Below are 13,524 nucleotides of genomic sequence, written 5' to 3' on the forward strand. Positions count from 1 at the left end.
GGTGCTGTGAATGTAATTTAATGTTATAAATTTTAGTTAAATCTGCCTTTTTTTACCTAAAATAAAAAGATTAAAATAGTTTCTAAAAATGTTATTCATTACTTTCGTCAACTTTCTCTTCCCTTTAACGACTGTCAACGGTTTGTGTTGTTTGCTGCCTTCGTACGTAAACAAATGTATCGCTCGCAACAACATTCGTCACGCTTTTACGACCCTCCACGCATAGTTTATCTGATAAGCGTAGCTGTTGCAGTATAGAACAGTGGCAAATGCTCGCGTTACATTATTGTTTTTGCTAACCATTGTGCAAATCATCTCGCCGCTAGGTGTTGCCTCAATTGGGGTGCAAAGCTTTTGCTTAGCAGCATGTTGCGGAAAGTATTACCAACCTCAAGCGCGGTGAAAGTTGCCCGCAAATGTGTGTTCAGAAATGCCAGCACGGCGGCACCGATACGGCCACGGATCTGTATCGTAGGTGCGGGACCGGCCGGTTTCTACACTGCCCAGTACATCCTCAAACATTTGGATAACTCCGACATTGACATCGTGGAGAAGCTGCCGGTTCCGTTCGGATTGGTGAGGTAAGCACCGGTAGAGGAGTGTTTTTGAAAGCAGTTCGACGGTAGTAATGTTTGTCTGTGTTTCACTTTTTAGATTCGGCGTTGCACCCGACCATCCCGAGGTGAAGAATGTCATCAATACGTTTACCAAAACGGCCGAGAACCCGCGTGTTCGCTTTCTTGGAAATCTTTGCTTGGGAAAGGATTTCACCCTAGAAGAGCTGCGAGAACGATATCATGCTGTTTTGCTTGTAAGAATTCATCTGTTTTTATGAAATCATTAAGGGAGAGTTTAATTCAAATTGAAACACCCTTTTCCAGACGTATGGTGCGGAGCAGGACAATACGCTGAACATTCCGAACGAAAATTTGCAGAACGTACTCTCCGCCCGAGAGTTCGTCGCCTGGTACAATGGACTGCCCGGGTTTGAGAATCTAAATCCCGACCTTAGCGGGAAATCTTTGACCCTGCTGGGTCAGGGAAATGTTGCCGTCGACGTCGCACGCATCGTTCTGTCCAGTGTGGACGATTTGAAGGTAATTTCTGCCCGGACTTCATACAATAGCATTTAAAATTAACGCAAATTTGTTGCACTCGCAAGAAAACGGATATTACTGAATACGCGCTCGAAACACTGTCGCGTAGTCGCATCGACACGGTGCATCTCGTTGGCCGAAGAGGGCCGTTGCAGGCAGCGTTCACCATCAAAGAGCTGCGAGAAATGCTGAAGCTTTCCAGCTGCACAACAAGATGGAGAGCCGACGATTTTGACCGTAAGTTACATCGTTTATTCGTGCACCAAAACGCTTTGAAAAACGCTTAAAATATGAATATTCATCGCAACTCATGTCCCACTTACAGATGTGGAAGAAAGCATACCAAATCTACCTCGCCCGAGAAAACGTATCACTGAGCTGATGGTGAAAAGTTTAGCAGAACAGGCACCGAACAATGTCCCACCCGCTGGACGATGCTTTCAGCCAATCTTCTTCCGTTCGCCAGTCAACTTTGTTGGCAGCGGGAAGGTGGAAGCCGTCGAGTACGTCGTCAACAGACTGGCGGACGGTAGAGCCGTTCCGACCGAACAGCGGGAAACGATCGCCACCGATCTGGTGTGCCGCAGTATCGGCTACCGAGCCGTAAGTGTCGACAATCATATCAACTTTGATGCAAGGAAGGGTTGCGTTAACAATGCTGGAGGTATGGATTCTAAACGAGCTTTAAATGCCACTAATTTTAACCAAAATAAAACAAATTCTCTCTCCAGGTCGTGTATTGAAGCGAAATCTCACCGGAAGCGATCAAACGATCGACGACATTGAGGACAAGTACGAGACGGGCCTGTACGCGTCCGGCTGGCTCGCAACCGGCCCGACCGGTGTCATCTTAACGACCATGAACAACTCGTTCGGTGTGGCCGATCTGGTGTGTCGCGATTTCAGCAGCAACACCATACGGCTCAACGGTTCCCGGCCGGGGTTGGATCTTGCCGGCCGACCGTACGTCAGCTGGCACGGATGGAAAGCGATCGACAGTGAGGAAGTTAGGCTGGGGCAGGCGAAAGGAAAACCGCGGGAAAAACTCACCCGCATCGAAACCATGCTGCAGATTGCATCCAATGCAAGCGATTAAGTTCTGTGAGAACGCCGCAACCAAGTTGTTATCGATAGTTTAGTACCTGCGCGTTCGTGTATGCTGCCTAGTTTATGTTGTAGTAACGTTGTTTCTTTTTTATTGCGTTGTCTTCAAAATTTTACTTTCGGGAGTGGATCGTTTAATCGCATAAAGTTAAGCAGAAAATAGAAGCTTCAATCACGGAAACACGGTCTGGTGTAGATGTGTTTGCCCTTCCTATCACACAGCAGCACGACAGGGTCGTTCACTCTCAGCACCGTTTGAGAGCCTTTTTCGCATCCTTGCTATCGTTGCCGAAGGTTTTCCCAAACCTGAAAACGACAATCCAAAACCATTAGCACACAATTAGCACACAGCACGCCTTCCTTGGCCTTTTCGCAGCAGCTGCCCCGCCTGCACTGCACTCACCTAAACATAGCCCCAGGCACGTGCCCCTGATAGTTCGGCAGAAGGCCGATCGTTTTGTGATAGATTTCGTTCACCTTCGCCGACGGTTGGGACGTTCCGGCGCCGGCCAGCGTTATCGGTTCCCAGTCGGTGCTGCGCCGGTGGTTGTAGCTGTTGGTAAAATCACAGAGCGCTTTCGAGCTGATCGGTACGTTCGATTCGCCGAACCGTGGCCAAAGGAACGGTTTGTGGCCGGTGTATCCTACAGAAAGAAATAACACGTATGAAAACAGTGCACAACACACACGCACACACACTACACGCTTTGAAACAAACTCGTAGCATAAGACATCTTTTCCCCCTCCCAGGATGCGTATCCCACAGCAGTTGGAAAGGCACGCCGCGTGTCCGATGTAGCCGTTAAGAAGTGTGGCTTTAAAATGCCGTCATATGCAATCGGCTCCCTCTCTAGCCTCGGCCACTGTGCCACTAAAAACCAAACAGCAGCGCGAAACTGTCATTTCTATCGATCAAACATTCTGAACGATTGAGCCTTGCCTGTTCGGGTTCGGGAAACGCAGCAGCAGCAGCGTAAAGTGCTAAACTAGGCCAATGCTAATCAACGGCCCTTTTCCTTCAGTCGCGTCGCGGGAAACTGGTTGAAAGTGAAACCGAAAACGTCAATCAACGGCATGTGCAATATAGGGGGGAAGCTAGCAAAAAAGGCACAATATTGCACTGCGCCCTAAAAGGTTGAAGTCTGATGGAGTTGGAAACCTTACACAGGAAATGAACCGAGACCCTGAAGGAAAGATGATGCTCGTCTGCCTACCCTTGGAACGCGCACAGGGCTGTTACTAGTTGCCTTGTGTCTTTGGAATGCAAAGTTCTTTCAAACTGTCTGGCTAATAACGATTGCAGCCGTTTATTAGCAGCTCCGTAGTGCTAAGAAATTCTGCCACAGTTCTGTTCTCTTTGTCACGTTGTATTCAAAATTCAAAAACGTTTTATTAGTACGATCTAGTCCATGACAAAACTCGAAATAATTGACAACTACACAAAACCAACCACACCAAAACACTATGTACGTGTCTACCACAATTTATATCTTTTTAAATCGATAAGCTTGGGAGAATGGTTACCCGTAAGCGATCGAAGCCCGCCCGCTGTCCCCGGTTCCCCGTTTGCTATGCCCCGGTGGATGCGTTACCTAGCTTGAGCCACTTTTCCGGATGCTCGTTCGGCAGCGCCAACGGTGGTGTGTCGCGGGAGAAGTAGGGCAGACTGGGCAGCGGGGGCAAGTTTTCCATCGGCACCTCCTTTACCACACTGAGCGCATCGGGGCGCACCAATCGGAGAGGAATCTCGTAATCATTTAATCGAAGCTGAAAGAGATGAAAAAGGGAAAGTAACAAGAAAAGAGCAACCAAATCATGTGCCAATAGTGAACAGGAAAAGTGATAAAAACAAAAACCGCCCCACTTACCATCCGTTCGCCCAAGCTTCCCTTGGAGATGGTCGAGATCGGTTGCGCGACACGGTGGCGCAATCGCTTCAGCTGTGCCCTGGTGCGCTGACAGTCGCGCTCAAACTCGGACAGCCCTTCGGTGGTGGTGACGGCGTACCGCTTGCCGAACTTGTCCTTCGTGCGCGGTATGTAGCCCTCGTACCCGGGCATGGGCGTGAAGCGATAGATCGTGTCCCGCTGATCGTCATCCTCCCGGCGCCGATCGTCATCATCCAGCTGGGTGGCGACTGGTTGTCGTTCAATCTGCAGCAATGATGTTGAGAGCAAATTATTAGGCAAAACCTCTCCATCGTCTTTTTTTTACGGCGAAATGACGAGATATCATACCGAATACTCGTCGTTGGTACGATCGGAAAGGATCAGCTTCTCCGAGTGGGCTACTGTCGGGTCAATCAACAGCCGGTGCGTTAGAGCGGAGTACGTGTTTCCGATGCGATACATGTACTGTGGACAGTACCCTGTGTAGCTGTAAGAAAGGGGATTTTTGAATAAAATATTACATTTATCTATTGCCCCTTTCAATGGAGACGCCCAGTGGTGCAGTGTGATCGTTTCCTTTTTCTTATTTGGAAATAGCGATGGAGACGCCTGGTAGCTTTCTCCGAAGAGCCTTTTTATTCTAGCTCATACATTATGCCACCCCAATCGCATTGTATGAAATATACTTATGATATTTTTAGCCACATTCGTGTCCATAAAACTACTGTTCTATGTATAAAAAGCGCAAAAATGGCATGTCTGCATACGAAACGGTGTCGTATATCTTTCGCTACTAACCTATAAACTGCTCTCCGACCCATCGATTATTGCGCTTCCCCCCACCAGCTACAGCTGAGTGAGTTCTCACCGAGGTTCAAGGTGAAACGGCCCGACAAACCCATAACAATTCATTGCCAAACAGTAATTCACACCAGCGTATGAGCCTTTTACAGAAAAGGCTCCACATTCTTTCGAGCTGGGAGGGAAGAACTGATACAAAAATTGCGGTTCAATAAATATCCTACCACCAGGCACCAAAAACCGCAACAAAAAGTGCTGTCTCGTCCTGCAAAACAACTCTAGGTCTATTGGCTCATTGGCGCATAGCGTGTCATAGTTATGGCACGATGGCATGGCAAAATCACACCCCACCTGCTAGCGTGGGAAACAAATCCTGCATGAGTGTTAGCCCTCGCGCAGCCACGGTGCCGGTTGCGTTTGAATTGGTCGATTGTGAAGAGGTAAGAGGGGGGAAGAAAATAATACTTTACGATGAACTTGGCACCGAAGTGGCAGAGCGAAATCGTTTAGCACCTCGTCCAAACGGAAGGGGGGACGAGACGAACAATGACAAACCGTGACAATGACGGTGATGGTTGTGTGAGGTAGTCCCAATCCAAGTGGGGAAATATCATAATTATACTTTATTTACTTTATATGCATATTAAAGGTAAATAATTCAATGCATATTTATTTTACCAATGCTGTGTTAATTTTGTTTTATATTTTCCCATTAGGCTAGATCAGAGGATTCCAAACTTTTTAGCCATTTTAAGGGCCATTTTGACGTTACATTTAACTGATGGGTAAACGATTAAATCTTATTTTTATTTCTAAAAAAATAACTAAATGTATAACTTGTATCATTAGAGTATGATTTTTGTCCAAGAAAAGTAAAAATAAAAATTCTGATTAAATTAATTACAATAATAAAATATTTATGTAAACCTCTAAAAAGTCATAGGGAGCCGTAGTTTGGAGACCCCTGACTATTATTATTATTTTTGTCATTATGTAAGTATTTAAAAAAATCATTATTACTCACCCTGGCACAAAGTGTGGCTGTGGGGTTGAAACGCGTCCTATATTTGGGAGCGACATGTTTCCAACAATTTAAAAAAGCTGCAACAAACAATAAACCGATCCAATTTCCGCTCGTTTGCTGTCGTAATGAAACCGAAACAAGAGAAATAAAATGCAATTAAAAGTTTTTTTTCCTTCCTTGCTGCATTCCAATAGGGAGAAACAATACAAAAAAAGCATAGTTCCTGTTGCCAATCCACTTTAATTAGGTCGTTAAACAACATCTTCGCACAGCATTTGATGGCTGCAAACGGAAATTGCCGGCAACTTACCGGTGGCGAAGCTTCCGACGTACTTTCAGGCAGGTGCACCGACCCCCCGCCGTTTACGATTACGGAAATGAGTTTAAATTATGTGCAACTCAAACAGCGGAAATGCTCCGTCGTGGCCTGAACTGTACCACCACCAACAAAACTGAAACAATAATCACCAAAACAGCACACAGAAATTTTGGAACCGCTTTAAAGCACTCCGAGGCACAGCCCGTACAATTTATCCGATCGAAAAAGTGTGCCCAGGCTCACTACAACACTGCAACCTTCACACTGCTGTGCTGCAACCGATGTGTACTGCCGCTTGGCCCGGCGCCTGCTACGACCATCCCACACGATCGAGCCGAATCGAACGTGAGCACTATGCCCCAAAAAATGCGGCAATACCGGTCGAACCCTAGCGCACAACTGTTGGACATGGTAGGCCATGGAATGCTCGATTGCTTCGTGTCTGTGGACGGTACCACCAACAGTACCGCCACTGGTTTGCCCTTTTCCGCGAGCCCAGCTAATTTTTCCCCCGTCGGGAAAGGTTTGCCACTTGTTTTGTGTTTTTTTTCCAGCAGTGCTCCGTGGCCCGTTGTTTGAACGTAACGACTTGTTTAGCATGGAAAAGCGCGCACTTCAAGTACCCAAGTTGGAAGGGGGTTCCGTGTTGCGAGTGAAAGGGGCATGGTGTGTAAGCCGAAAAGCATGGTGTACCGAGGGGGAAAACTCGAACGCATATGCTGACTAATAAAATCATCCGCTTTATGTTTCAGGGCAATTCTTGCGAAGGTAAGGACACGAACCTTCCTTACTGTATTAAGTGTTTTTTCTGTGATTTCTTCTTACCAGACATGTTTTTTCCCGGAGCTCCTAGTGCCTGCAGTATTAAATGTATCTAATCTTTTTTTTAATTCTCCACAGCAGAAAGGCCTATTTCGTTTGATACGATCGTTATCTTCGACCCCGAAACCGGCTGGTGTCTTAATACAAAGCCTAATTCCTCTCCTTCTTTCTCTCTCTTTTCATTCGACGGCAATAACAAAACCGATCAAAACTATCAGCTGACCATGCTGCAAAGGAATGCTTTGGCCTTTTTTTGGCCTCGAACCGACCTTAACGCGAGACAGCAATGTGTGTGTGTGTGCAGCACCGACAGCAGGTACAGCAAGAAGAGCGCCAGCACCAGCTGCAGCGAAAGGACGCGCGCCGCGGTTCATAAATTGTCAATCACCAACCTGTGCAAGCTTGTCTACCTTCGCGAAAAGCTCCCGGTACGAGGCGCATGATTTATCGATCTACCATCAAGTGCTCTCGACCCTTAATCAATTTGCAAACCGAGCGAGAGTGGAGGCGCTTGCTCCTTTCCCCTTTTTGTAGCCATTAAGTAGAGCCAAGGGACTTTCCGGTGGGGGTTTAATGTTTTTGTTTTGGCTTTTTTTAATGCCCAGCTGGCATGCACTCTGGCTGACTGTAAGCACGTTGGCAGAGGACCTTTTGCACAGCACTGTAATCTTCATCGCCGCTATTAACTACGATTGCCGATTGCGATCGTCAATTATGTTTCAATTGGAGGACAATTTATTTGAACTTCAAGACAGATAGAAGTACAAAAGAGGCTCTATGTACATTAGAATTACATTCGAAAATACCTTTTTTGTAGTTTCAATTTCCCTTACCTTGTCTAGGGGCGATATCGAACGTCCTTGAACATAACTGACATTTGATAATTAAAAATTGTATTATTTTTAGAATTATATATAAACACATTTCTGCTTCCGCTACATATCCCCAACGACTAGGACATTGTGAAACTTTCCAAGGTCTTTCGAGTGGGTCGGCATAACCATCTCTCAATCTCGCCTTTTCAGTACATTGTGCCCTGTGTACACAATGTGACAAACAAAATGTAATGAACAGAAATAACAAAACCAAACGGTCGATCGGAGGTTAAAATGGAGCTTCCGAGGTGAAAAAACAAATCGAATAATTTGTTTCACAAACACACAGTCTACGTTTCTCGTCCGGTGTATCTGGTTTGGTGAAGTCGTGAGGGACTCATTACGCGCTCTGACGTGCGTAGCTACATGGTACGATGGAGGTTTTTTGTAGGCTCTGAACTTTGCTGAGTCCAGTTTTAAGGCATTATCACGCAAAATTAGTGCCAAATGCAATTAAGTACAAAACGGCCTAGCAAATTCCCAACATTCTGAGTAATCATCTGCAAATAACCCTAACGTGCTAATTAGTACCAACATGGTCACATACGGATCGGCCCTATGAATGGATTGCATTTCTTCGCTTCTCGTCAAACTCTTAAAACCGATGACTAAATGTTGATACATGAAGATCAATTGCATCGCGGCGGAAGTTAGCGGCTGAATTCCAGCGAACCCCCACATTCGGTTGACAAATCAGGAAACGAAATGAATCACGCAATAATCTGACGGGGGCAGAGCAGACCAACCAAAAGGTGTGAATCGGAAGATCAGTAGCCGATCAAATAAATACAGCGATCATGCCTGCCGTCCGGTGTCAGTGTTTCAACAGTCTCGGAAAGCGTCGGAAGGTTGTGTCGTGCTACAAGCTAAAGTAGAACCATCTCGAGAACCAGTTTAGTGATTTGCAGCAACTTCTTTTACTGTACAATTAGCGTAAAATTAAACGTGATCGTTCGCCATGTCTCAGAAAATTATTGTGAGTGGAGTTCGCTTGCTTCCTGTTCCGGACCGTACTGGGCTTTACTGAAATTTATTTTCTCGCTACAGATCAGCCTCTTGGTGTGTGCTGTCGCCATACCCGTTGTAGTTCACAGTGCGCCCAACCGAAACACAGCGGAAGTTGCACCACATCGGACTGAAGAAGATGTTTTGGCGGTTACGAATCTACCCTCTTCCACTGTGAAACCTTCGAACGAACTCGAACACAGCGATGAAGGATCTGAGCAAGAGAATGCACCTTCATCGCGAACGAAACGAGCCATCATCTTCCGGCCTCTGTTCGTCTATCGACAGCAGGAAATTAAGAAGCAGAAGCTGAGAGAGATGCGTGAACAACAGCAACAGCAGCCACAGAGAGAACAGTCGGCTGCCTGTACCGCTTGCCAGCAGCAGCAGCAGCAGCAGCAGCAACAGCAACAAACACCCAGAAAGCCTGTCCGATATTATGCACAGAACTATCCGTACCAGCGGTTGTAGAGGGGGAAAAACCCCCAGCTCGATGCTGTATCAACAGCACATTTGACCGTATGCGAAAATCATGACTGAACGAGAATCTCATTATCATACACGTATCAAAAGCGCCAAACGTACCATGGATGTGAGATGAGGATTGCTGTTTGCGTGTTATTGCGAATGCAATCTGCCGTTTTGTAATTTATTTATTCAATAAAAAAATCGTTTCATTTTTTTATTCCTCTGCAGTTGATTATTAAATGGATGAACATTCTACAGAGTGGTTTGCAACTGCAATCGACCACGTGGTCGACGGTTGGTTGTTTTATTTTATCGTAAATTTTGGCTTGTATGCTGCTATACTCATTTATAATTGTCGCTGTGTTAAAATTCTCAAAATTCTATCACATATTAATTTTAAACAATTTTAAACAATTTTAAGTAAATGTAATCAAACAAGCAACGACACATTCAAATAAGCGATACGAATGATCTACCACTGTGCAACACCTTATCGAACCGGTTCTATTTTTTACCGCTTCTCACGCCTTTACCGGTTCGATAAACTGTGGCATTGAACACAATGTCAACAAACGACTGACAGCTGTCTTTCTGCACCGTGTTTTGTTGCGTGATTTCTGCCCTGCACACCCGCTCAATTCTACAACTTTTTTTCGGCATTTTCACGGAAAGTAAGCGGCGGAAGCATTTGCAAAGTCTGGAGGAAAAATGCTCTCCCGAGCGTGTAGACTTGTGTCCAGGAATTCCTTACATGGAAGGGTTGTTTGTGTGCGGGTAAGCTGGGAGCCGGAAAAAAACAAACCCCATCCCTTCGAAGCCGGCCATTTGAACCCTTGATAATGTGCTTTTGCAACTACTTTGCAGGAAGGAGCAGCAGTACCAACCAGTGTCCACCGAGGGCGCGATTACCACATTGCCTCGGGACATGCGACAGCCACCCTGCTAAACGCGAGGTTCTCTCCCGTCAAACCCATCACGGCTACAGTGCTGATGCGAAATCTCAGCACAGCCGATGGCGACAAAAGTGCGCTGCTGGAAACGATCCCGGAACCGCCCGCGATTCCACAGGCTGGCGCACCGGAGATTGCCGACATTGTGGCCGGTGCCGAGCCCGCCTTTTCCACGCTCGGACTGGGCGGCTGGACACCGGTCGGCATTGTGCAAAACTGCATGGAATTCCTGCACATCGGGCTCGACCTGCCGTGGTGGGGCTGCATCGCGATCGGTACGGTCTGCGTGCGAACGCTGCTGTTCCCGCTTGTCATTGCGTCCCAGCGCAATGCGGCCAAGATGAACAACTATATGCCACAGCTGCAGGTGCTGCAGATGAAGATGACCGAAGCGCGGCAGGCGGGCAATGCGATCGATTCCGCCCGCTACGGCCAGGAGATGGTGCTGTTCATGAAGGAGAAAAACCTGAACCCGCTCAAGAACATGCTCGTACCGCTGGCCCAGGCGCCGATCTTCATTTCCTTCTTTATGGGTTTGCGCGAGATGGCCAACACGCCGGTCGAGTCGATGCGCGACGGAGGGCTGTTTTGGTTCACGGATTTGACGATCTGCGACCAGTTCTATGCGCTACCGATCATCACCAGCTTGACGCTGTTCGCTACGATCGAGCTCGGCACGGACAGTGCGCGAATGTCGGCCGCCAACATGCAAACGGCCAAGTACATTCTGCGCGCACTGCCGCTGTTCATCTTCCCGTTCACGATCAATTTCCCGGGCGCCATTCTGTGCTACTGGGCGTGCAGTAACTTCTTCTCGCTAGTGCAGGTCGGCTTCCTGCGGATACCGAAGGTGCGCGACTTCTTCAAGATCGATCGTATCGTTACGCACAAACCGGAAACGCTGCCCATCAAGAAGAAGGGCTTTACCGATGGTATTAAGGAATGTAAGTGTCCGCATGAATTTGGATTATGAAAAGTGTATTTATCGACTTACCCTTTTGCTTTTGTTTTGCAGCCTGGACCAACATGAAAATTAGCCGAGAGTTGGAGGAGCGAGCACGCATCGATGAGATTCGTTTCCAGAAGGCCGGCAAGGGACCGCTGGTGAAAACGTTCAAATACGATCCGACGGCACCCCGAACGGGCACCTCCAGCGCGGTTAATGCGAAAAAGCGGTAATGCCCACGATCGGATAACTTCACACAGTGTAAAACCAAACCACTTCTACCGTAGCTGCATGCAGTAATGCAATAAAAACATCCAACTCCTTGGAGGAAAAGGACACTCGGTTCGGTTTATTTCAACGGCGTTCCGATACACTGATTGATAACCTCCATCAGGTGCGTGTTTTCCAGTGCGGCCGCCACACGTTCCTTGTCGGTCAGCTGCTTGTTCACCGCGTGCTCGGATGCGTGCGTGCCGGGGTTGATCTCTACCGACACCTTGAAGCGCGGAGGCAGCGCCCGGAGAAGCTTCACCCGTATCGAGAGACCGATCAGCGTTGCCATGCTGCAGTGTGGGATGGTCGGTGTGAACAGGATGTTGACGATGTTCTTCTCATTATCCACCGTGATGAGACTCTGCTCCAGGACGTGCAGTTCTTCCAGTGTGAGAGGATGTTCCGGATCGTTGATGTTGCGGATTATGTCTAAAGAAGGAAAATCAAAGCATATGAGCATAACGTAAGCAACTGGAAACAAGGGTCACCGTCGCCTGCTTACTTACCGAAGATTTCCCGCTCATCGAACGGATCCACCACATCCTCGTCCTCGTCCTCTTTCGTGAGCTTTCGATCTTCACTCTTTTTGTACACATTTGGATTTACATTCTCCAGCTCGGTCATTTTCGTTTTATTTACAGTGCAGTTTCTGCCTGTCCCGAGGTAAACTTGCCGATATTTACTGCACTATTGTTTTTCTTCCCGATTCAGCGAACCGGTTCGGAACCGGGTGATGTTTTGCTTTGCCTGCCGCAAACTGCCAAATCTGACAGCTCGACAGCCGGCTGTCAAACGGCACGACTCGACGCAAATCAACTGTGGCAATCAAATCCGCAATTCATCGTACAATTTGTGGTGCGGAGCAAAAGCAAAAGGTGTTATTTTACCGTGTTTTGATTCACAGTTCGCTCCGTTTGTGTGCGCAGCCTAGTACCAATTACCGCCAGTGGAAACAATGTCGTCCCGTTACGATCGCGCCATCACCGTCTTCTCCCCGGACGGCCATCTGCTCCAGGTGGAGTATGCCCAGGAAGCGGTCCGCAAGGGCTCGACCGCAATCGGTGTGCGCGGTAAGGATGTTGTGGTGCTCGGCGTGGAGAAGAAATCGGTCGCCAAACTGCAGGAGGAGCGCACCGTGCGAAAGATCTGCCTGCTGGACCATCACGTCGTGATGGCGTTCGCGGGCCTGACGGCCGACGCGCGCGTCCTGATCAACCGGGCCCAGGTACAGTGCCAGTCCCACAAACTGTCGGAGGAGGATCCGGTCACGCTGGAGTACATTACCCGCTACATCGCCGAGCTGAAGCAGAAGCACACGCAAAGCAACGGCCGCCGCCCGTTCGGCATCTCCTGCCTGATCGGGGGCTTCGACTACGACGGCGTCCCGCATCTGTACAAAACCGAACCGTCCGGCGTGTACTGCGAGTGGAAGGCGAACGCTACCGGCCGGTCGGCCAAGACGGTGCGCGAGTTCCTGGAGGAGCACTACTCGCCGGCCGCCGTCAGCACGGAGGAGGGCACGATCACGCTGGCGATCCGGGCACTGCTCGAGGTGGTACAGTCCGGCCAGAAGAGCCTCGAGGTGGCGGTGATGAGACGCGACGAGCCGATGAAGATGCTGGACGCACAAACGATCGAGGAGTACGTGAAAAAGATCGAGCTGGCGAAGGAGGAGGAGGCGGAGAAGAAGAAGGCAAAGAAGTGATCGGGCCGCGGCGGGCGTGTGGCGTCGTGTTTTTCTTGCAACACTCTGCACTGTCATGTTTTCTTACGTCTAATTTCAAGCGAGGACTGCTGGATGGAGAAGGGATATCAAGTCGGACGGCGGTGGTTGATATAAAATATTGCATTATAATCACTGAATACACTTGATGAAAATGGATGCGAGTCGGAGGATAATTGTTTCTTTCGCGTGTCTGTCGTAGTGCCGAGAATGAACGGGGGAAACTTC

General features: G+C 48.2%; 5 protein-coding genes across 6 annotated transcripts; 3 read left to right on the forward strand and 2 right to left on the reverse strand.

The window, feature by feature from the left end:
- The first annotated feature begins 138 nt into the window (after positions 1-138).
- Positions 139-2,382, forward strand: LOC1276117 (NADPH:adrenodoxin oxidoreductase, mitochondrial). The gene is made up of 6 exons (XM_315426.5): positions 139-581; positions 655-811; positions 882-1,097; positions 1,163-1,334; positions 1,423-1,761; positions 1,829-2,382. The coding sequence occupies exons 1-6, from the start codon at positions 367-369 to the stop codon at positions 2,191-2,193; spliced, it is 1,464 nt and encodes a 487-aa protein (XP_315426.5). The 5' UTR covers positions 139-366; the 3' UTR covers positions 2,194-2,382.
- On the reverse strand, positions 2,265-11,437 carry LOC1276119 (CIMIP2 protein CG18335). Of its 2 annotated transcripts, none has more exons than XM_061650653.1 (7): positions 11,349-11,437; positions 5,916-6,032; positions 4,439-4,577; positions 4,070-4,354; positions 3,794-3,968; positions 2,605-2,845; positions 2,265-2,507 (listed from the first exon to the last, which is right to left on the reverse strand). In XM_061650653.1, the coding sequence occupies exons 2-7, from the start codon at positions 5,969-5,971 to the stop codon at positions 2,447-2,449; spliced, it is 957 nt and encodes a 318-aa protein (XP_061506637.1). In that variant the 5' UTR covers positions 5,972-6,032; positions 11,349-11,437; the 3' UTR covers positions 2,265-2,446. The 2 variants fall into 2 exon arrangements, with proteins under 2 accessions (XP_061506637.1, XP_061506636.1); XM_061650652.1 differs by lacking the exon at positions 11,349-11,437 and adding an exon at positions 6,226-6,621.
- LOC1276120 (mitochondrial inner membrane protein OXA1L) lies at positions 9,984-11,633 on the forward strand. The gene is made up of 3 exons (XM_315429.5): positions 9,984-10,178; positions 10,269-11,298; positions 11,370-11,633. The coding sequence occupies exons 1-3, from the start codon at positions 10,113-10,115 to the stop codon at positions 11,531-11,533; spliced, it is 1,260 nt and encodes a 419-aa protein (XP_315429.4). The 5' UTR covers positions 9,984-10,112; the 3' UTR covers positions 11,534-11,633.
- LOC1276121 (MIP18 family protein galla-2) lies at positions 11,620-12,530 on the reverse strand. The gene is made up of 2 exons (XM_315430.5): positions 12,080-12,530; positions 11,620-12,002 (listed from the first exon to the last, which is right to left on the reverse strand). Exons 1-2 carry the CDS (start codon positions 12,195-12,197, stop codon positions 11,650-11,652), a joined length of 471 nt encoding a protein of 156 aa, XP_315430.3. The 5' UTR covers positions 12,198-12,530; the 3' UTR covers positions 11,620-11,649.
- Positions 12,310-13,455, forward strand: LOC1276122 (proteasome subunit alpha type-7-1). The gene has a single exon (XM_315431.5). It carries the CDS (start codon positions 12,529-12,531, stop codon positions 13,276-13,278), a length of 750 nt encoding a protein of 249 aa, XP_315431.3. The 5' UTR covers positions 12,310-12,528; the 3' UTR covers positions 13,279-13,455.
- The last annotated feature ends 69 nt before the right edge of the window (positions 13,456-13,524 follow it).

The sequence above is a fragment of the Anopheles gambiae genome, chromosome 2, assembly GCF_943734735.2.
Source record: "Anopheles gambiae chromosome 2, idAnoGambNW_F1_1, whole genome shotgun sequence".
Lineage (NCBI taxonomy): Eukaryota > Metazoa > Arthropoda > Insecta > Diptera > Culicidae > Anopheles > Anopheles gambiae.